At 37.9% G+C, this 24,438-nt stretch overlaps 1 protein-coding gene across 2 annotated transcripts in view; it reads left to right on the forward strand.

Moving 5' to 3' along the window:
- The window catches only part of fancm.L (FA complementation group M L homeolog), an 80,874-nt gene extending 59,637 nt beyond the window's left edge, over nucleotides 1-21,237 (forward strand). The window contains exons 11-22 of one of the 2 annotated variants that reach the window (XM_041571873.1): nucleotides 249-394; nucleotides 1,410-1,562; nucleotides 6,247-8,179; nucleotides 10,929-11,011; nucleotides 11,105-11,176; nucleotides 14,811-14,948; nucleotides 16,355-16,511; nucleotides 17,275-17,384; nucleotides 18,113-18,658; nucleotides 19,377-19,755; nucleotides 20,580-20,871; nucleotides 20,953-21,237. In XM_041571873.1, coding sequence (XP_041427807.1) covers nucleotides 249-394; nucleotides 1,410-1,562; nucleotides 6,247-8,179; nucleotides 10,929-11,011; nucleotides 11,105-11,176; nucleotides 14,811-14,948; nucleotides 16,355-16,511; nucleotides 17,275-17,384; nucleotides 18,113-18,658; nucleotides 19,377-19,755; nucleotides 20,580-20,871; nucleotides 20,953-21,088 — 4,145 coding nt within the window. In that variant the 3' untranslated portion in view covers nucleotides 21,089-21,237. 2 annotated transcript variants of the gene reach the window in all.
- The last annotated feature ends 3,201 nt before the right edge of the window (nucleotides 21,238-24,438 follow it).

Genomic DNA, 24,438 nt, shown 5'->3' on the forward strand with positions numbered 1-24,438 from the left:
TTCATTTAGCTAATACTCACCTTGGTCAGGTTCTGACATCCTGTGGTGGGATCATGTAAGCAGCTCCAAATCTTCACAAGGGACATGTGTCGGGTTTGCTTTGTAGGAAGGAACAGTCTAGCTGGCAAATGATCTTCCAAATATCAGCAGGCATCAGAAATATGGAAAGCAGATGGTTTTGTCAATGCAGCCTTCCTTGATACTTTTTGTAAATATAATTAAAGCTTACTGATCCATTTATTTGGCAGATACCATAAAAGAAGAGTGGGAACTGACCCATGCTGAATTTGATACCTGGAACAGAATGTACCGGCTGCAAGAGTCTGATGGAATAATGGATGTGAGATTGCCTAAATCTCAATTTGAGTACTTTATAGATGCAGAACCAAGCACGGTATGTACTTTATCTTCTTTTTTAATGTAACCCTACTTTTCATTTCTTCTGAATTCACATTCACTGAGGACATGCAGTTTATCTTATTTAAACCATAACAAAACCATTCTATAGTATGCTTCTAATGTAAGCATTACCTTTGGTCAGGAGACTTGAAATGTGGCACTAATGTGGCAGAATTAAACAGGTTGCACTTATGTATCTGCCTGCTTAAGAACTAAAAGCTTCGGAACTCCCTAAGTGTCTGAATACAAGGGATATTTGTAGTACACATTTAAATTAACTTTTAGTATGTTGTAGACTGTAACATTCTCAGATAGTTTGCAGTTTCATATATCATTTCATTTTTAAATATTTTTTTAGAAGACCTAATGTATGGTATTCCAAATTAGGAAAGATCCCTTATCTGGAAAACCCCAGGTCCCAAGCATTCATGATAATTTATCTTTTACTTGTACTTAGCTTTTTTTTTGTAGATCAGCTCTCCAGTATATAATTTCAGCAGCTAGGGTCCAAAATCACCCTAGAAACCAGTGAGTGGTTTAAAAAGGCCTCTGGAAGATGAACTGAAGCAGTCTGAATAGCAAGATACGTAAAACAAAATAACAATAAAATGGTAGCCTCATGTGAACAACCCCTTCAAAAACCAGCACAATGACTAAAGGTTTGAGGATCCCTTGTTGTTAATGCCTTAAATCTTAGTGGTATATTTGCAGCTTAAAAAATGCAGAATGGGAAAAATGCAGAAGGTATTTCCCATGGGTAACACATCTCCTTGTATGCCATTCCCCTTACTGTTATTTGCTTTTATTGCAACTGTATTATATGAAGCTTCTAGGTCTAATTAATAAGCTTGGTATCATATGAAGGTATCAATGAGATACCAACGTAAACCACACAATAGCATATACAATAAAAATCCTGTCTGTTGGAAATGTGTAAACTAAATCCACTTTTACTTGGAAGATGGGTTGCCTTAATTTGCTGTTTTTATTTCCTAATTACAATAAATCAGGAACGCCCATCTGGAAATATACGTGAGCTCTCTCTAACTGAATGGAGAGTCTGGCAAAACCAACCCTTCCCTACCCACTCAGTTGATCACTCAGACAGATGCAAAAACTTCATAGACGTAATGGAGATGATTGAGCTGATGAGAATGGAGGAGGTAAGTTCTTCATATTTATTGATTACTGTGATTGCTATACAAGTAAAAAAAATTACTTGTTTGTTTTAAGACCTAATTTGCTTAATGGATATGCTGGTATACAGCACGACTGTGTAAATTCTCCATGATATGAAACCCTTTGTATCAATGACTTTTCAGCTACTAACTTTGCTGAGCTAGTTTGGTTAGTATATGGCCTGTGGTCTGTAGTTTTGCTTGTATACAGTTTAATATTTGTGATCTTTGGCCAAAAATATTTTGAGATTGCAGAGCTTGTATATACAGTATGATATACACACAGCTTTGAGCCCAGATAGCTAATCCTCTGCTTATTGCCCTTGATTTTTAACTTTGCACAAACAAGATAATTCCCTTACAAATAGTGCTGTTTGAGGCAGGCCATTGGCCGTTGCAGAAAACCTTCAAAGCCTCATTTTACTTCAAACCAATTTGTCATTGTCTATAAATGACTGTCTTATAAAATAAAAATGATGATTTCCTTTGCTCTCTGGATATTCAGAACTAACTGTGATAATGTAGCAGGTCACTAGCTTTTACTTATAATGACAAATTAGCCTGTTTTTTTTTTGTCTCCTTTTTTTGTCATAACCAATAATAGATGAATGCACCCTGCTTTCTGCTGAATGACTGGTAATGGGTTTTCAGGGAAGCCTTTTTAAGAGCCTCTTTATAATACAGAGCAGCCCTTGTATGAGCGTGTATGCAGCCAGAGAAAGGCTCTGTGAATGTGACTATATTAATAGAAGATAAGGATTGTGTTAACCCTTTGGTTCACTTTGGACTTGCTTTTATCAGCTGCGTGGCTGTTCCCTATTGCACTATATACTGTTTGCTATAGCTCTGCACGGATTACTGTGCCCAATATCTAAATTTGTGCTTGTGAAATTTAACTAGATATTCACATTTTGAGCTGATAAATGTAGGGGTGTTATAACATTTTTGTATATTGTGTATGATATTCACTAGCAGTAGTGTCCCGGTCCAGGAAAGAAACCAGCACAATATTCAGCATGGGAAACGAATCAGGCACAAGATAAAGATATTTTGTATAAAACTCATCAAACACAGCTTTCATTTTCAGCACAGATTTCACACTCAGTGTATTTAGCTCTAGAAAAACACATCTGTAAAAATAGAAAAGCCTGAATATTGACCTTTGTTCTGTTTTATAAGAATCCGCTTAAATTCATAAATAGTACCAAATATAAGGCATATAGCTGATGTTGATCTTATGACAAGCCCTGTACTGCCTGAAGGTATGGAGAGAGGAAGGAAGAATTAGTGGGTGGTTGTGACCCTCTTATGTGATTCCATATCATTACTTGGTCACCTTTTCTAGTTCATAAATTACATGCAAACCCATACTGTGGTGAGATATAGAGATATACAGGTTTATAATTCACAATAAGTGCATTGTTATTAAGCTCAGATTAATATTAGGGAATATGTAACCCAGTACAAAAGTTGCTTCTAGTAAGTTATTATTAGAAATAAAATTATTCTAGTTCTTATATGAGCAAATGAGTTGAAGAGCAGTTTATCCTAAAACTCATTGAGGATTATTTATAGAACAGAGTGGCTGTAAAGTGCAAAAATAAGACAAAAGCTTTTGGGCATTCTTCAGATTTCTGTTCTGAGCACAATTTTTTTTTTACCCACCCTTGGATTTAACTAGTTTTTAATGATTAGTAGTGTGTGGCTTTGAATTACCCGATATAAATATTACTGAGTGAAAGAGAGCCTTTGTGTTTGACTATTTAAACAGGCAGAAAAATCTACCTTTAAATAATTAAAAATCCTTACTTGTGTTATAAATAGGGTTATAGATGATATAGATGTGCCATCTCCTGCCTCTTACATTTAAATAAGCATTTTATGTATAGCAGACTATTATAGGGGTGTTTATTGCAATAAGGACATTACTGAGAAATTAAGGATTTATGCATAGAAGTGAACTGAAACCAAAATAATAAAGGAAGGAGAACTCCAGTAGAATCTCTGCAAATCTTTTATTCCAGGTTGTGATTTCACAGGAAAAAGCTGCTGAGGGGTATAAAGAGATTGCAGAGGTGAATGTGGGAAGGCAACAATACAGGAGGTAGACAGAACAGAGTATGGTGCATGGTGCTCTCAGCCTGCTAAATAGGTTTAACACCTGGCAAACTTGGTAAATGGCCTATATTGAGTTGGTCAAGAATATTTTCAGTACAGCAAGTTTTAGGAGAGTATAAGTCAGTCGTTAATTACACTTTCTGGTTTGGTAAAGGCTATTAAAGTTGGAGCTCTTCTAATTTTTCTCAAGAGCCTAAGCTGTAATGGGTTTAATTTAGGGATGCCCTAATCTGGGTTTGGCTGAATCCTAAATCCTCCTCTCTGGATTCGTTTGAATAGCAAACAAAATATGAACCATAGCTGCAGGAGGAAATTTGCGGCGCAAGTTTAGCCAGGCTCTTGGATTCAACCAAATCTTGCTGAAAAGGCTCTGAAAGACTGAAATTAAGACCCTTCCCCACCACTGACTTCTAAATACTGTGCAAAGAAAGGCTACTAAGGGTGCCCAGGCCAACCAAGTACTGGTCTGTAAAAATCAGTAAAAGCATTATTCCCATTGTATAAATAATGAATCTTGAACATATTTGTTTTTATTAAGATTTATATTACTTGTATAGTGCATTTAGCACACAGTGAAGTGTGAGGCCTAACCTACAACTTCTAGTATGGAGAAGTTGTTGTTCATTGTACTCAGTCAGACTTGCTCCAGTTTGGCTAAGTATCTTTATAGGGTCCTTTTCTGTTCATCGTTTTCCATCAGACTTGCTCCAGTTTGGCTAAATGTCTTTATAGGGGTCCTCTTTTGTCAGTGTTAGTGTGAAATATTGTATGCGCCGAGCTGGAAAGCTTCACAAAATATGGTGGTATGTTATGAATTATAATTAAAACAGTTAGAATATTAGCAAGTTAGATCCCTGGCATACCTGTCTGTGTTCATTCAGTACTTTCTTATATAGCAGGAACTGCCATTATAATAAGTGAAAACATACATAATAAAGATTACAGTCAAAGTATAGTGCTTAAAGGATAATTGTATCCAGCAAGTGTATCCTTGTTTGTTTGTGAACTTTAGAATAGTTGGGATCTTTTCCCGTTATACGTCTGCTCATATAGCGAACCTGAGCAAGGGGAAAATATTTCAATGGTTATGTGGTTTGCTAGCAAGTGAAGGCTGCATTCATTAGCAGAGTTTTGCCTTGACCTCTTCCAGGCTTAGTGTATAAATCCCCTAAGCTTCTAGTCAAAGAGTGATCAACTGAAACGTACCTAGGCTTGCATGAAATCCCTTGGTATGTTGAGCTGGAATAAGGCATTAGCTGGGCAAATAACATTAGGAACAACTCAGTGAGTCCGATATCACCAGATGTTGAGAGTGAGACCAAATTGTTTTCAGAGTGGATTGACCTACTTTTCCAATCAGCTGGCGTTTCTATTGGCAAGGAGTAGGTTTCTCAAGTGTCACACTGTTTATTGTAGTTTAAGAACAGTTATATAAATGCTATACTTCCCCACATATATTTTTCTTTTCACAGCCCCAAATAATTTGGTATCCTGGAGGCATAATATTGACTGGAATTATATCAGTAATGGATCTGCTGATTTTTTTGTGTTTGTTCTCCTCTTTACAGTATAAAACATTTAGAATTTTTTATCAAATAGCTCCATCTGAATATGGACCCTGAACTAATATGCTATTTTGTGTATTTGTTTTGAGCTTCTTCTTACACTCGATTGTGTATTTGTGTATTTGTTTTGAGCTTCTTCTTACACTCGATTGTATAACAACCTTTAGCACAGTGTTCTGAGAAAAGCAGACATAAAGAAAGAAAACCCTTTGTATAGATGACAACTAATGAGAGCAAAGATGCAACTAATGAGGGCACGATGGGTGTTATATGAGACTAGTGAACTACTATCTTTAAATAATCTGAATTGGCTTTCATTTCTACATAGACATTGTTCAATAATGTGTGCACATTATAAGAGTACCCATTTTCTTGTTTATAACATTACATGCTTTCATGTCCGTGCTATGATTAAGGCATAAAGAGTAAAACCTATTTTACCAAAGTCCCTTGTAGCAACACCTCTGTGAATTTCAGATTTCACCTCTGTGAAGAGTTACAATGTGCCATTGTGATTGGATTAGTGGAAGAGTTTATATGCAGAGAACTTCCCACACCAGTCAGTTGAACTGAAGAAGCTGCTCGGAAGAGTAGTGAAATGTCTTCAATAATTACTCAGCAAGTCCAATTGTTTTTAGATTTACCTATACCAGATATTCCATGACCTGGATGAATGAAAATCTTCATAATCATTATAGCAAACCCTACTCTAGATCCCTTTGGCTCTACTAGAATGTTTGCCACAGTTTGTTCCCAGTTACCATTTTAGTAGCCTGTACATAGAAGGAAATGCAAGTTACTTGTATACACTGATTGCAAACGAATTCATTAAAATTAAATGTGATTAGTGCAGTTTTTTTTACCTGTATTTTTGTAGGCATGTTTCTGATTTTTAATTCTGAAATGTATTACGTTCAGTACAAGTAACAGAATCCATAGTTGTACAGATCTTACATCTACAACTCTCTCTTCCTGTAATTCATTAGGGTGGTTGCAACTACGATTTGGAAATGATGTCTTACTTGAACAAAGAAGATGTTGACGCAACAATCACAAGAGCTAATCTCAATGTTTCAGGCAATAACACTAAAGTCGCTGATAAGTTAACTCATCGCAAAAGAGGGAAAAGCTGTAAAACTACAACTTTACCTTTAGTTCTTGAGCCTGATGAGGATTTTATGTCTTCATTTAAGAAGAACACAAAATCACGTTCCACAGACTTTGCATCAGAAGATTCTAAGATCCATGTTCAAGGAACAGAGGAAAGTGGCAGTACAGAGTTAGAACATGTGTTTTGCTTAGGTGAAGATATGCCTGATAAAGAATGTTTATTCAGTGATATTTGCACTAAAAGCAATGATTCCACGTCTAATGCTGTAACCAATAATCAATCAGGTTCTGACCATGTGTTACTAAGTGATTCTGAAAATGCAGTAGCAAAATCCCAGATTAATGCAGCTGCCAAAGCGGATTCCGGCTACCATAGTTGTAATGAAGAGCCTTCTTCTATTTTATCAAACTTGTTTTACACCCCACAGACATTTATTAATCATGGTGTGTTTGCAGAATTCGTAGACCATAAGATGTGTGAGCTAAAGAAAATGTTATCAGATATAAAAATATTTTTGTTACATTCCCCACCCCCAATAAATGAACTTGATTGTTTGGACGATTATAAGGAAGATTCTGATTTTTCCCATCATTCTTGCCGATCTGGTCCTGTAAAAGAAAAAAGAGAAGATCTCTTGCTACGGCCACTAACACCTATACCTGTAACAATCAATTCAAGGGAAATGCAGGCTGACAGTAATTACAAGAAACAGCTTGACCACGTAGCTGACAAACTATTTCGAGAGCGGGAAAAAGATGACGTGCTTTTTAGGGAGAATCTTTCACAACACATTGATGCTATAAAGAACAAAGAGCACATTGATGCTCTAAAAGTAGATGGTGAAGCAGCACATTCACCAGATCATAATGTAAGATTTGAAGATGCTTCAGAACCCAGTACCTCCAAAGATTTACAAGATGGTAGGAAAGAAAATGACGATCAGTGGGATGAAATGTTTGATTATGAAAGCCAAGATAAAGAAAATGAAAATTTCGCTTCTCAAGTTAACATGGGTGACACTGAAGGTTCATATGCAAAGAATGAGAACCATAACATCAATTCTGTGCCTTCTTTCTTGGAGGACAGCTTTGATTTGTTTGAAGAGGATGGATTTTCTGATAATGCCGACTATGGGCAGTTTGATTTGAACCATGAAAGCAAAGATAAGCCACCTGATGATGCTAACACAACTGTAAGCTTCAACATGTTCGATCCATCTCTGTTGCTTCAAGACCAAGTACAAACTGAGAGAGAACCAGAAACAAACAATGATATTAGATCAGAGAATTTAGAAGAAGAACTTGATTGCTCTGAGGAACTCTTTTCTGTAAATTTTGATCTAGGGTTTTCTATTGAAGATGATGAACTTTCAGAAAGTGATAGTATCATTGAGACCCCTTCTAAGGATTTCAAAGTCCCAAACCCCCTCAAAAGGAATGACATGACTGCCATTGGATGTAATGCTATTTCAACACCTGTGATGTCTGGTAAAATTCACACTACATTTTCAGCAGTAGCTGAAAAGCAAATTCAGTTCTTTTCACCACTGGAACCAGTTAAAGGAAAATTCTCATTAACGCCTGAAAAGTCATTGTGCTCCTCATCATTTTTGACACCACTTGAGGAAAAGTTCAAAAGTCCCCACATGTCTTCAGATAATAAGCATGACTGTGACTTGGGTAGACCACAAACCTCCAAAGCAAGAGAACAGAGCATATATTCTGCAACCAATGTCAGTGTTCATGATGGCAGTGCTGTCCAAGAAAATAGAAGACAGACACCTCCAAGTTCAGAGCACTCATGTATAGGTACGTTTTGTTGTTATACTATGATAAGTAAGATTAAAAATGTAACTAAATTAAAATATTTATCAGCTGTGTTTTAAGGGTATATGTTTATAATGTATTCTGTAAATGGAATGCAAAGAAAAGGTCATTTAAGCATTTTTATTCTATACATTTTTATTATATATAGGTATGACAGATACTTTATAATAATCTCATTGCAGTGAGCCTTCAGCAGAATGTTCACTTAACCCAGTAGCATTGGCAATCTGTATATTCTAACTAATGCCAGAGTGCCTGCTGTAAGATGCCACAGACTGTCGCATATGAATTCTCTGTATATAATATGCCAGGGCCTATTTTGAATCTCCGTTCAGACCTGCCCAGAGGTGTAAGCAAACCTTTAGAGAAGATTGAAAAGGGATTACTGTTGGCCTCAGCATTTACATCACTTACAAATTTAAGTCAATTGCTCATGGCTGACTAATACAGCTAGGTTTGCCACCTGGCCGGTATTTTACCGGCCTGGCCGGTAAAAATTATGGTTGATCCCAATGTTATTAATAGGGAAAAAAGATAAATATATAGGAAGGCCGGTATTTTTTTTCAGAAAAGGTGGCAACCCTAAATACAGACTGCCTATCTACTAAAACAGGCTGCCCATCTACTAATACAGGCAGCCTATCTACTAATACAGCCCACCTATCTACTAATACAGCCTGCCTATCTACTAATACAGCCTGCCTATCTTAGAAACTCTTTATGTACCACAAGCTGTCATGGAGACATCCATGTATAATAAATGCACGTAAATTATTAACTGAGAATGTATTTCTATAAAAATACATTTGATGGAATATTTTTCCCTCCTCCCGTTCATCACGTATTACAACAGCATAGCTCCGTAGTAGCATGGCTCTGGGTAGTAATTTGCCCTGCATTCCAGGCCTGTCAACCAGTGAAAATATTTGGCGCATTATGAAAGAAAAAAATACAGAGGAGACCCCAAAATGCAAAAAATTCTATATCAGGCACTAATGGGAAAATATTTCACTTTTAAAACTACAGAAATTGGTCTCCTCGGTTCCTAAATATTTACAGTGTTGTTAAAATGGGGTGATGTAATACAGTGGGAAACATGCCCCATGCCCCAACTTTTTTGCTGGATTCAAATTCAAAAGGAGCATTTTTTTATTGTTTTTTAGAAAACAATACATTTTTTCATTTTCAACATTTGGTGCCCGTATTTGTAATATTTTCAATAAAATATAGAGTTTATGATTTCCAGACCAGCATATTATCTTTTTATTGATATTTTACACAGTGTTTCAACTTTTTTGAATCGGGGTTGTAGACTCAATGGAAGACTGTATGGGCCTTACCATAATACAGAGCTTCTGGATATAAGGTTTCTGTATAAGAGACCTCATGCATGAATATTCTGATTCGCTATTTAGTTTTAGGTTTTGACAACTCAGTTTTTAAATATACAGGTATGGGACATGTTATCCAGAATGCTTGGGACCTGAGGCTTTCAGGATAACAGATCTTTCTGTAATTTGGATCTTCATACCTTAAAGGAGAATTCAACCATCAAGTAAAAAAAACCCTACCCCCCCTACCCTACATAGACCCCCCCCCCAGCCTAACTGCTACCCCGGTCAAAGCCCCTAAGACTTTACTTACCCCTCAGTGCAAATTCTGTCCATTGGAGTTCACGGCAGCCATCTTCTTCTCTTTGGTAATCTTCGGAAGTAAGTGCTGTAGCGGTGCATGCACAGTTGGAGCAATTTTCTGTGTTGCGACAACTGCGCATGTGCCGAAAGTCACGGAAATTGCAGAATTGCCGCTCTCATTCCGAAGATTACCGAAGAGCCGGAAGATGGCTGCCATGAACTCCGTTAAACAGAATCTGCGCTGTTAAACACTGAGATGACAATTTATCTACATTCTCATTTTAGTGGGTTTAGAGGTTTTTAAAACCAAGAATAAACCAATTTTCCCTAAAACCACAAATGCCATGTCATTTATTAATAGATCTGCATACGAAAACCAGAAATGAAAAAAATGCTTAACGATCCAATTAAAAATATAAAGATGGTGAAAACCTCCTAATTGTTCAAGTTTTATGGACAATTACTACCAAAAAAAAATCTGAAAATCCGAATTGAACAAAAAGCATCAGTGCATCTCCCATTGACTTATAGAGCTTTTACGTGGCAACATTTTGTATTGTTGAGTTTTTTGTGGTTTTAACATTTCATAAATATCAAATTTTTTGTTTGAATGTTAATAAACAGGCCCCTGAGTGTTTGAAGCGATCTGTCTAAAAAACTGCAGATTTTATAGTGCACAGCCGTTAAATCACCTATATGTCAGAACAAGTATCTGGAATCTTTTTGGCAGAGTAAAGTTCACATACGTTGCTTATTTTCGATGCTAGAAAACAGTTACCTGCCGTGTGAGATTGCTTTTTATTTCATTGACTTGATTAGTTCCTACTGCTTTTGACAGAAGCTTATCCTTGCTCTTATTATCCAACAAATAAACTGCAACCGCTTAGAGGAGAGACTTTCTATTATGTGTGAGCGTTAGTACTGAATATCGCCCATTATTGCAATCCTGTAAAATAATTGCTGCCCACAGACCTGTCCTGGCACCATTTTTTTTTTGTATTACTGGCTTTGTATATAATTGCAATGCCTTGCTGTCCGTGTTTTCTTGGCATATTATGTTTTATTGTTTGGCATCTCTTGTTTGCCACTTTCAACAGAGAGCAGCCTGGAAAGTGAAGACAACATTGTTTTCTGTCGGAAAAGAAAATTGACAAAGGCCAACGTCCTTATGTCGCCACAGGTAAGTTAGAGAAATGCAGCATCAAAACAACATTTCTGTAGGAAACCAAGAATTCACTTCTGATTCTCATTTTCCCACTGATTTGTTTTCAAGACTGCAAGCAGCGACTGTGATTTTGACTCACCAATTCCCAATGCCAAGAAGCGCAGACACGTGTTAAACACAGTAAGTTATATGGCTACGCTTGTAGGGCTCTAGTCAAACAGTAGTGTTTGGGATATAAAGTCATTATATTATATCAGTGGCGTAACTAGATATTACTGGACCCCACAGCAAATTAATTTAGGGCCCCCAACATATCCAGATGATGTCCTGTTTTACCAATACATAATGAAATTGCTTATTAATTAGGGCCTCACAGGGCCCTCTATACCTCTAACCCGCTTCCTTTGTAGTTATACCCCTGTATTATACATTTCCATTTCTTTTCTGCTTTTTGTACTGGATCAAAGCATGCAACAAAACATATAATAAGCCCAGCTTCTGAGCTGTAATTAGTCTTCAATGGAAGAGCCGTTTGCTGACCAGTAATGGATTTATTATACAATTGGTAATAGTGCAATGTGCAAAATATAAACGTTTTGTTCAGAATAATAATGTGAGAGCTAATTATAGTAATTAGCCATATTTTATAATAAAATCCATATTAAGGCATTAGATACTGTACTGCATCCTTCACTGATACCAATGAAGAGGTGTTAATAACTAGACAGATCAAGGGTTTTAGCACATGCTGAGCCCAACAAAGATGCTTCTCATTAGTATGAATGGGATATCCCATTGGTCACTCTAGTGCAGTGATCACCAACCAGTAGCTCGTGAGCAACATGTTGCTCTCCAACCCCTTGGATGTTGCTCTCAGTGGCCTCAAAGCAGGAGCTTATTTTTAGATTCCTAGCTTGGAGGTAAATTTTGGTTGCAGAAAAACCAGGTGTACTGCCAAAACAAACCCTCCTATATGGTAGTAATTCACATAGAGGCTGCCAAATAGCCAATTCCAGCCCTTATTTGGCACCCAAGGAACATTTATTATGCTTGCGTTGCTCCCCAACTCCTTTTACATCTGAATGTTGCTCACAGGTAAAAAAGGTTGGGGATCTCTGCTCTAGTAGTGTATTACTCAAACCATCGCCCTGGGTGTTCTTTCCATTCATGTAAATGGCATACACGGTAACATTCTGACTGCAATTAAAATACCACAAGTGATGACGCTTGAAGATTGCTTAGGCTTTTCAAGTGGGACAATTTATCTCCTATTTAGTGGAACTATCATTTTCAGTCACACAAGGCATAATTTTGTCACGGTAGGAAGATATGTTCCATAAAACACATCAGTACCTAAAATGGCCGTATTCTACTGGTATCATCCGATCAGTAATAGTTGTCTCTCTCTGGCTTTGGAAAATTCGACAGTAAATACCCCCGAATATTACTGGACCACAACCAACCAAAAGAGAGTCTGCGATGCATTAAAGCATTAGCCACACATAGTGGTTATTTAAATGCACTAATGTGTTATAATAACATTTTATTCAGAGTGAGTTGTGATTGTGGCTACATCAAATGAATGTGAGGCACTTCATAAAGAGAGGCTTGGGCAGTTAGGCCTAAAATAAACTGAAATGTCCCAGCCAAACTGTTCTTAATGTTGCCCCCTTTCGAACACATTGCAAATGACCTTATGCTTTATCATAAAATACAAAGTCCTTTGACAGCCAGCGTTTCTCATTGCCTGCGACCCTAAAAAAATATTAATCATCTGTTTAAGAGATAAAGTTTGCTCTTTGGTAGTGATGGGTCACTTAATTGAAACATGTAAATATGTTTCCTCAAACACTGATGGTACAGCTGAAGAGGATTTTAAAAAGCATAAAGTAAAAGAATTTTTGAGCAAGTAGATTGCATGATGACGAGAGTAGGAACGTTCCTAGGCAACCACTTTGTACATTTCTGATAAAAGGCAAGCCTTTTCTTCTCTCCAGTCCTTGCGTCCTTGCAACTGTCCCACTCCAATGACCTGCTCCGTCTATTATTGTCAAGCCACTCTTAACAGAAAGCTTCTCACCAACCATACCCAGCTCAAGGACTGCAGCTACATCTTCCCATTCATGTTTGTTTCTTTTTATGCAGTTAGACATCATTTTTTTCAGTATTTAGATTATTTCATTCTGAAATGAATACTTAGCGTCTGTTGAGTAGAGGGATATTATAATCCTTGTACAAATCATTATAACTTTGCTTCAGTCTGCAGCACTCCCAGAAATGGATTTCTACATTTTTATTTTCTGTTGGACGCTCTGCAAAGAGCTTGAAAAAAAAAAAAAAAAACCTTGCAATGATATACAGTATGAGAGACTCCTTTTCTCATCATCTGCACTTGAACTGATTGCTGCAGATTGTGAACAGATACAGAGAATACATAGTCACTGCCACCAGCCCAACGTGTACCTATGTGTATAGGCTGTAGCAGATATGTGAGTTAACATTATATAAAAGGGTATATATTTACAGCTCCACATGCCAAGAACAATATTGATGACCTGAAACAAGCAGGACATCCCTTCTCTTTTGTGTATATAAAAACTCAAGTGATTTATTTCTCTTGCAAAACATTTTCCAACCAGGTTAGGTGCTGAGGACTGATAAAGAACACATCCTGCTTTAGTTAATAAGTAATGGGAATTACATTGAGTAGAGCACTCAAATAAATGGTTCTCTAAATTATGCAGGACGTGTGCTATTAATAGTTGCACAGATTTGTTGTGACTATCAATAGAAAATTTATGGCAAGATAGTATTAGCCAACTTGTAATATTGCTATCATAAAGGCCCCCATACACGGGCCGATAAAAGCTGCCGACAGACCAAGTCATCTATACGACATCGGCAAACGAGCGGATCTCTAAGTCAGGGACCATTCGGCAGCTGTGCAAAAAAAATAGAAGCTCCTATATCGGAGTCAAAAAGGCAACCATAGCCTCTGGGCTTAGCAAGGACTCTTCCTATGCAGGATAATATGGTTCTGGACTACAGCTAAATAATAAGTACTATAGCCCCTGGAGCACATTGCTCTTAAAGGCCCGATTTTCGTGGACTATCGGGATGGGACTCCATCTGACCATCAATGACTCTGCAACCAGCTTTCCAAGTTATTGTCTTTCCTCATTTAATTGGAAAGGCTTACATCCAAGCACACACGTCTGTGGGCCCTTTGGATTTGGACAGCGGTTTCTGGGCTGGATACGGGCATTATATCATAACCCTAAAGCAGAAGTCCTAGTCAATGGCCTACTCACAGATACTATACAACTTGAGAGAGGGACGAGACAGGGCTGTCCTCTCTCCCATTTGCTATTCGCTCTAGCCATAGAGCCCTTGGCAATACGGTTAAGAGGATACCAAGTGGTGGAGGGGCTTGCAGTCGGGAGAATTGTAGAGAAAATATCTCTGTACACAGATGATATGCTCCTCTATTTAGGGGACTTAACATCATGGGGGGTTTAGTTCTCCTTTAAATGCAGGTTTGCTATGGGATTGTGCTCCTCCTCTGAGCAGCTTCTGTTCTACCATTTTTTTTCCATTCTTTTGCCCGTGTACTAGCTTTATATGTTCCCAGTGTTTTGCTGTTGCTTTTTTTAACTTACAGTCTTTAACATATATTGATAACACATTTGTCTTTTTTTAGCTGCTTGGCTAGTAGTGAATGCCTGAGATATATGTGCCATGAGAGATATGTCTGAGATATGAGTGCAGCCACTCTTCTGGGTCATGTGTATCTGTCTTTTACTTTATAAATTAGCCTGGCTCAAGTGAGGAGGAAGAAGAGAAGGATTTCAAGTCAAGACATTCCACCGTTCAGGAGAAATCTGCTGCCCTTTCTAGAAAATCATATCAGGACAGAGCAGTAGCGCTATCAAAAAAGAGAAAGCGATCAAAGGTTAGTGGATATGTATTGAGCAGTCTCTGTCTGTATTGCAGCTAGCTTCAGTTAGTCTACAGCACAGGATAGTTAGTTGTGTATCTGACCTATATTAGAAAATTTTTAAATTTGAATACTGTTTGTTTTTAGATGATCTGAAACTCTGTTATCTTGCAAACAGTTCTGTAATATCTATGCTGTTATTTCCCAATTTCTGTTCTAACACTTTCCCTCTCACTCTCCTCGTCTTTTCCTGTTGGGAAAACCATTTCAAGTATAACTTAATGAAATCACAGTTTTCTTCTAAGGTTAGGGCCAGACTAGGTAGATCTTTGCGTGCGTAGTGCAAGATTTTGCAATTCTCGCCAAAATCCACTGCGCCATGCACCTGTGAGGAGGTATTGTGTCCGGGAGCAGGCATTTCCATCAGCAGAGCAGCAGTGCTGGAGTGGATTGTAGCTCTGTGTTTCTCTGCAGGCTGAGATTTGTCTTATCTGGAACTAGCCTAAAACCCATAATTGAGGGTTATAGTGTTTTTTTAATTAAAAAATTCAACTGGGGGGTTATTTAAGAAAAAAATCAAATATGTTATATCAATTATGTTATTTCATAAATAGACTATAGATATGTAAGGCTTTTTTGTAATTGGCCAACTTCTGAAAAGAGAAAAGGCTAGGTAGATTTTTTTTTTGAGCCAGTATGAGCCAGTACTCTGCCCACATGCAGGTGAGATAGCAACAGACCAGATAAGCAAAGAAGATATAACTTCATTCGTTCAATGTGGTACAAGGTACATTCCTGCATTCCTACACCATAAATAAGTTCAACTGGGACATTACTGAAAAGGTTTAAAGGAATTGTTAAGTATAAAATAAAAACTGGGTAAATAGATAGGCTGTGCAAAATAAAACGTTTTCAATATAGTGAGTTAGCCAAAAATGTAATGTATAAAGGCTGGAGTGACTGGATGTCTAACATAATAGCCAGAACTTAACTTCCTGCTTTGCAGTTCTCTTGGTTTCCACTGATTGGTTACCAGGCAGCAACCAATCGGTGACTTGAGTGGGGCCATATGGGTCATAACTGTTTGCTTTTATATACATTTTTGGCTAACTAAATATTTTAGAAACACTTTTTTATGTTAGATAGCCTATTTACCCAGTTTTTATTTTTATACTGAACTGTTCCTCTAAGTGCCTTTTTGAAGCTATTCTGATGGTTCTGTATTCCATTTACTAGTGTATTAGCAGTAATATTTCCAGCCATAACAAAATGGCCACTTGCTGAATTTGTACGTTAGCTGATTTAATTGTGTTTAAAACGTTTTAATTGCTAAGAAGTTCATTCATAGCAGAAGGAAAATAAGTGGTCTGTTTTCAGTGTTTTTTCCTTGAGTGATCATATGGTTTTATCTGATGTTGTAGCAAACAGCAAGGCACTTTCTAGACGAAGAAGCCGAACTTTCCTCCGAAGGAGCAGAGTTTGTTTCCTCCGATGAGAATGTTCATTCCGATAATGAACAGGACACGTCGCTTGCTGAGTTTTTAAATGATGACACTCAGCTTTCACAGGTCCTGAATGGTGGGTAGTAAAATGCACTTTTTCTTTTCTTTCATAAAAGATGGGTGCAATCTATCATTTATACTGCAAAATGGTCATTTTAAATAAAGCAGCAGCCCAAAGGTTGGCCAACTTGAACCAGGCTTCTTATGTATGATTCTACCCCTTCAAAATCAGTGTTTAAGCAGCTAAACGCATTTGTAAATCATACATATTGTGCTATATTAAACATATCAACTCATTACTCTGGGTATGCCAAATTAGTCTATTCGTATACACAGTTAAAGGAGAACAAAACATCTTTAGCAGACCCCATAGATTCTCACTCCCCCCCCCCCCCCCACACCTTATGATAAAAAGCAGAGTAGCACAGTTGGGTTGTCTCTACCCCCTTAACTTCCAGCTGCTCCTGTACAGAAAATGTATTAAATGTAAGTGATGATAGAATGCCTATATTGTGTTGTTTTATCATGCAATGAATTAGAGTAACCGCTACTTCATTATTTATTGGGTGATTATAACAAATCAGGTATCTATTGCCCCCCCCCCACATTTTTGGTTGTAGTATTGATTATACTATATTTTTCCTGTAAAAAGCATTTCTTACACATTTTCTAGAGCAATACAGGAATTCATGTTTCTATGCCAGTTGTTGCAGAACAACAGCATGCATTTGTGTTTAATAAACAATGTATACAACTGCTTTAAACATGCTCTTTCCAATATACATCAACCAATATTTGTACATGTATGGAGAGTTGATCCTGTTGCCTTTGCTTTGTAGACTCAGAGATGCAGGGAGTATACCTGAAGTCCGTGCGTAGCCCCGCTTTTGGTGGTCGTTTTAAAATGGCACCCAGGAAGAGGAAACATAACATGTCTATTTTTTCACAGGTATGAAATGCACTCTTTTTAATTTAGAGATGATCGTATGATTATCCCTAGTAACTCTAAGCTGAAGTACTTCCTAACAAGATCCATTCTTGATTGCAATAATGTTTAACTGATTAATTCAAAATATTCAAAAGTGCTTTTGGGCTTCCATCTCTGCGAAAAGGGCTCACCAACCCTCTCCTCCATCATGTAAATGCAGACATTAACAGTGGGGTAAGAATCTTCTGTATGGACAGCATGGCTACTGTAAATGCATACCAGCTGAGGAAGAGTGTGTAGAATGGGTTGGAACTTTCTTCTGCTCAATTGAATTGCTGTCTTTTCTTTACTGATTGTTCTACTCATTTGCCTCTGTTCCTAGATCATTTGATACGTTTACTCCTCACCTATTGTCATATTTCCCAACGGCCATTGTAGTCAATACAACTCACCAGTCCATTGTAGTCAAAAACTCTCCATTTTTCATCTTGATTATCAGAAGTAACTGTAACTTTTTATTGGCGTAGAGAAATAAATAGAGAAATTAATAAGTGATATATCATGTTAATTGCTTGGGTAAATATATGGGAAACCAGTTCCTCTTGGTAATTGGTGTTTTTGAGTTATGCATTTATCAGATTTTGTAATAACGTAGACATAGGCAGAAATGACTGTTACAGTGAGCACAATCTACAATGAGACCATACATTCCCTGTTTACAAGCAGTTCTGTTTTTTGGCTTGTCCTAGATACCAGAGCAAGATGAGAGCTACATGGAAGACAGCTTCTGTGTTCAAGAAGAAGAAGATGATGATGATAAGGCAAATGACTTGGAATCTAGCGAGGAAGAAGTGGAAATTAACTTTGACCTCCTAAAAGATGACAGCATAATTGGTGGTAAAAAACAGTACTGTACAAGGAGGAGATTGAAGCTCAAGGAAGCACAATCAAGACATCCTAGTGATACACAACCTGCCAAAAAGAAAACAAGGCTTATTATTCAGGATGACTCTAGTGAAGAAGAGACAGGAGCAACATCTAAACTGAAGGATACTTCTCATCCTCAAAAGACTTTTCCTTCCTCTAAACCATCTTTGGGTAACACTTCTTCTAGGAACCAAGGTGCTCCCACGCTTATTAGGAATGAATATGATCTACCTCTGCGGGACCGATGCCAAGCAAGGATTAATATCAAGGCCTCGCTTTCTGAGGAACTAGATTTTCAGGCAGCAAGTAAAAGTAGTAGTAGCACTAAATCAAGAACATCAAGCGGGATTGTCCACTCTGAGAGAAAGGTACCCTATGATCTTTAATCTTTATGCCTATTACACTTACCTACATTATCTAGACTTGTGTAATGGTGCAAAAGACACAGTAGCATATGACCCTTTGTCTCTTCTATGTTCTTAATCTCTTGCTTATTGAGACAGGACTGATTTTGTATTGTATCTGTGGGAGGACTGAGCCTTTTGTTTCAGTAGTGATCACAGGCACAACAAATGTGAAAACCCTCCGCCAATGAGCTGGAAAAATCAAAGAATATAGAGCTTCATAAAAAGCATTGGGTCTGCACAACCCGGTATACTGGTCATTAGCTTACAGATCAGTATTACTAGTATATGTGATATGTGAGTTGTTGGTAACCAAGTAACAGGGTTCTGTCAACATTTTCACAGCAGTATTCCCCCGAATAACCATTGAGATAGACCAGTTTCCTCTTGTAGCCATGGAAAAACCTGCACCTTGCTGCCATGTTGAAAATTAGTTAAACCTCTATTATAGCTATATTTTGCCTGTGTTTTGAATTAGGAAATATAAGGAGGAGGTTTCTTTCTTCCACTAGAGTGCAAATCGGGAAATTGAAAGCACTTTCATTGTGCAGCTGCTATAACAAGCTAATAGAAAGTCATTGAAGAGGGGGCTACTGGAGCCTTGGCGTGAAAAACCAACTCTCGGGACACAAATGTAACATTCTTAATTCTCTCTCTCTTTTTTTTTTTGCTCTATTTGTAGGGAGAAGTCAGTACTGGAGTGGTTAACTTTGACTTGACCCTGGATAGTTCTGTAACAAATCTCTCCTTTCCAAGGACTGATGAAGTATCTGCTCCTACACCAATCAGGACAACTCCATGCATTCTTGCTGACACCCGGGAAATCTCCTCTGGGCCCGAGGTCATCTCCTACCTAAGGACAGCTCTTGGGGTGAAAGTGGAGGTGTGCTCTCTTGCTGGATGTGATTATATTGTCAGCAATCGCTTAGCAGTGGAGCGCAAGTCACAGTCTGAATTTGCAAACGCTGCCAACAGGAACAAACTGGTGGATCGGATCCAGCACTTGCAACATTTGTTCGATAGGGTTTGTGTTGTTATAGAGAAGGACCGAGTCAAACCAGGTGAGCCCTTAGTAGCAAAGGAGCAGCTACATTACAATGAACTATAGACTGGGTGTTACTAACGTCTCTGAAATACAATTGTAGCTGGCCAAATTTGCACCTGGACAATAACCCATAACAACCTATCAGCAATTAGCATGTTGCTGATAGAACATTAAAGGATCAGTAACATCCAATTTTTAAAAAAAAAAATTGTTTGTATACTACGAAAAAAAATCACCAACATTTAAAAATTTTGAAACATTTAGAAATAATTTACTGTATCTCCGCTTGCACTCCTCTTCAGAAAAGGCGACAGGGTGATCCATCGTGCGGCGCTCAGTTTCTCCTCCCTGGATACCTCCTATAAGGAAGGCAGGGAGGAGAAATCGAGCGACGCATGATGGATCATCACCCTGTCGCCTTTTCTGAAGAGGAGTGCAAGCGGAGATTTGGTTAGTTATTTCTATATAAAGACTTCGATTTTAATGTGTTGGTGTTTTTTTTTTTCCTAGGATACAAACAAATGTTTTTGTTACTGTATTAAGAGAAAAACTTTAGTTGTCATGGGTTACTGCCCATGTACAAATTTGCCCAGTGTTTATAAATGACCCCCAGTGAGACTCTGCACATTTCTGAGACTTTTGTGGTTGCTGTTTTGTGTGAATCGAGGGTACTCCAAGCCTAAGTGGTCGACATTTTTGCTTACCAGTTTTGTTAGGCTGGGATGAAACTATGGGATAGAATGATGACTGTGTTTGGAGCGGTGTGAGTGTGCAGGCTGACATGGTGGGATTGTTTTTGGGGTGAATGGATAGATGATATCTGTTTATTGTGCATTCCAGGTGAAACGTCAAGGATATTTCAGAGAACAAGATATTACGACAGCACATTGTCTGCATTAATCAGTGCTGGTGTCCAGGTTCTGTTCAGTTCCAGCCAGGCAGAGACAGCGAGTTTACTAAAGGAGCTGGCATTATTAGAGCAGAGAAAGAACACTGCCATTGATGTGCCAACGGAGGTGAAAGGGCACAAACAGGAGGCAATGCAGTTCTATCTGTCAATACCAAACGTCAGCTACATCACCGCACTCAACTTGTGTCACCACTTTGACTCAGTCGCACAGATGGCCAATAGGTATATTAGAAATGGCCATTGCCACTTTATCATGTATTGAGTATCTGTCGTATTAATTGCTGCTGTGTTGTCCTGTTTCAGCTCTGTGCAAGTCATCTCTGACCGGGCCCACATGAGTGCTCAGAAAGCAGAGGAACTCTATCGCTATGTACATTACATGTTTGAAGAGGAGATGGTGCCGCCGGAGAACCCCACTAAGCGAAGCAGAGTCTCTTAACACAATTCAGGGACTTTTCCACTGTGCTTTTGTATGTGTTTTTTTTGTTTTTTTCATTCCAAGCCACTTCAGAGGAAATGCACTTTGTCATTTTGCTGTAAAATATGTAAATACATGTTTATTCTATTAAAGTGATAATTTCATTGAAATGAGATTGAACGTCTTTAAACATGTGCTCATCAAGAGTCATGTCCAGTTGAAGCACAAGTACAGTCCGTGTATATGCGACACAGCTTTGAGGGAAAATTGGAAACAAGCTATTAAAATGCTGCCTGCCTGAGACCCATAGGCAGTTGGCAACACCAGCTAAATAGAACTGGGCCCCAAATTAATTGCACATTTGTCTAAAACACACTCATGATCCACCCAAACCACATCTACTCACCCTAAGCCCTGCAGCCTCAGATGTCGGTCACATTTAAGCTCTATTCATTATAAAGAGTTGAAACCCTGGCAAACATTCTTTTTACAAACCATGGATAACTGTAAATCAGCAATCCATATGGGAGGGCAAATACCATTGATCTTCAAACATGAATCTATTGATACTGACAATCACAAGGGGTCACAAACTTTCACACACCACTGCATTTGCCAGACTGTCTAGGCCAGCTACAATTATTTACATAATGGTCTGCTCACCCCTCCACCTAAAGGCCCCAAACATGGATGCATCAGCCGGAAAGACCTACTGGCAAATAAAGCATTAGAGAGATTATTATATGATCCCCTTATATATATTATCATATCACTCCTTAAAGGAGAAAACCCTAAAACTGAATATGGCTAACAATGCTTTGTTTAATATATTGAACTTATTGCACGAGGCTAAAGTTTCAGCTTGTCAATAGCAGCAATGATCCACGACTTTAAACTTGTCACAGGGGGTCACCATCTTGGAAAGTGTCTGTGACACTCACATGCTCAGTGGGCTCTGAGCAGCTGTTGAGAAGCTAAACTTAGGGGTCGTCACTAATTATCAAGCAGAAAACGCGGTTGGCCTGTAAAATAAACTGATGCTACAGGGTTGATTATTAAATTCTGATGCTAGTTGCACTGGTTTCTGTGCTGCCATGTAGTAATTATCTGTATTAATTACTAATCAGCCTTATATTGTGACATTTCTATTCTATGTGCACTGTATATTGTGAGTGGGTCCCTAAGCTCAGTAAGTGACAGCAGCACAGAGCATGTGCAGTAAATCAGCAGAAAAGAAGATGGGGAGCTACTGGGGCATCTTTGGAGACACAGATCTTTACTGCCTTGGGCTGATACAGAAGCCCAAAACATAATGTACAACATTTCTAGCTACTTCTTTAGTTAAGCTTTAGTTCTCCTTTAAGTGCCTCTTCTCCAGCGTGAACAACCCCAATTTGGCCAGTCTTTCCTCATAGCTAAGATTTTCAATACCTTTCACCAGCTTAGTTGCCCTTCTCTGTACCCTCTCTAATACAATAATGTCCTGTTCTGGAGACCAAAACTGTACAACATATTCTAGATGTGGCTGTACAGTGGAAGAATGACCCCCTCCTCCCCTTTAATTTAAGGTTCATTTACATGTCAAGCCCCTAATTAAATCTTAAACATCTAAACACATACAAGCTGTGAGATGGAATACACAATATGCCATTGGCCAGAATGGCATTGTATCCCAGAAGCAACATCACAATTGACAAAGTTGTAAATTGTCATTATTCCAAACCTGTGTAAACCAACATGTGCTGCTTCATTTTTTTATATATATATATATATGATAAATAAATAAATGTTTGCACGCAATTTTTTAGATCCAGATCTACCCATCTGAAAAATGGTCATCCCACCATCACTCATATCAATAGAATCACAGCAAGCTCTTTTGGGCAGGAGCCTCATCAGGTATTGTTTTTTGTATGTAATCATGTATGTTAAATGTAAATACCCATTTATATAGTACAGCACAGCAGAATATGATGGTGTTTAATAAATACAGTAAATCGCTGATTTTACATCCCCAGATTTAACAGTTTCATAAAACTCGCATTTAGCCAATCTGCATTTTTGTTTTCTTGGATTTAACATATTCCAAAAATGTACACGTTTCTATCCAGGAAAACGTAAACACTGGGGTTCTACTGTTACACATTAATAATAATTCAATGAAACCAATAGCAGCACCAGCTGATCAGTTCTGCAAACTGTCCTGCAACTGTCAGGAGAAAGTTTCAAGATGAAGGGAGGAAAACCGCTACCTATGGGAAAGGAGCCCCTGTATAACAGCAGCAAATTCATTTGTTCATTTCACTATGTAATAAAGGGGTGAACCCTTATCAATATTATTAATTTTATTCATTTTTATCAATACAAATATACAGAATCAATGATTAAACCTTATGATATACTGCTTGTGAGCAATAACTTACACACACACACACACACACACACAATTTAAAAACATTTACTTAACATCAAATGATGGTAATTACAAGAATAGCCAATTCTGCATCAATTCAGCACAATCGGGGAGCGCCACAACCTTTGGTTCATCATAATCAAGTGATGATCCAAATCCTGGCGCCCACTCATGGGTCTGAGGCGAAGCTACTCATGTAAAGTTGTCTGTATAGATTATTGTCTATCTGCTGTATGTTTGTTTGTTTATTCCAAGGACATTTGCTGGGCAACTGTTTACCCAGCAATATACATGAGCTGCCCCAAAATCTGCTGATTTTAGCTAAATCAAGGATTTGATTCATATATAAAAGCAAATGCATAGATTGTAAATCATGATCAATGATATAAAAACCGCTGTGCTACACACTAGCAATGAATTCCCAGATCTGGAATGCTTAAACTTTCCTGTACATTAAAGGACCAGTAACATGAATTTTTAAAAAAAATTCATTAGAATACATTGAAAAAATAAACACGAAGACAAATGAAACTTCAAATTTTCAAATCGCAGAGTCTTTATTAAGAAATAACTTACTGAAAATCTGCTTGCGCTGCTCTTCAGAAAAGGCAACACTGCAACGTGCAGCGCTCGATTTCTCCTCCCTGGCTATCTCCTATAAGGAAGACAGGGAGGAGAAATAGAGCGATGCACGATGGATCGCCAATCGTTTTTTTAAGAGGAGTGCAAGCAGAGATTCGCCAAGTTATTTCTTAATAAAGACTTTGCAATTTGAAAGTTTCATTTGTGTGTGGTTTTTTTTCAATGTATTTAACTTTTTTAAAACTTTTTTGATGTTACTGGTCCTTTAATGGGTGCAAGTTTATCCAGACCTGCATAATATCATGGGACGACCTTTTCCAATAATATATACAGTACATAGGGCCGACGGGTAAATAAAACGAGTGACTAAACACAA

The sequence above is a fragment of the Xenopus laevis genome, chromosome 8L, assembly GCF_017654675.1.
Source record: "Xenopus laevis strain J_2021 chromosome 8L, Xenopus_laevis_v10.1, whole genome shotgun sequence".
In the NCBI taxonomy this organism is placed as follows: Eukaryota; Metazoa; Chordata; class Amphibia; order Anura; family Pipidae; genus Xenopus; species Xenopus laevis.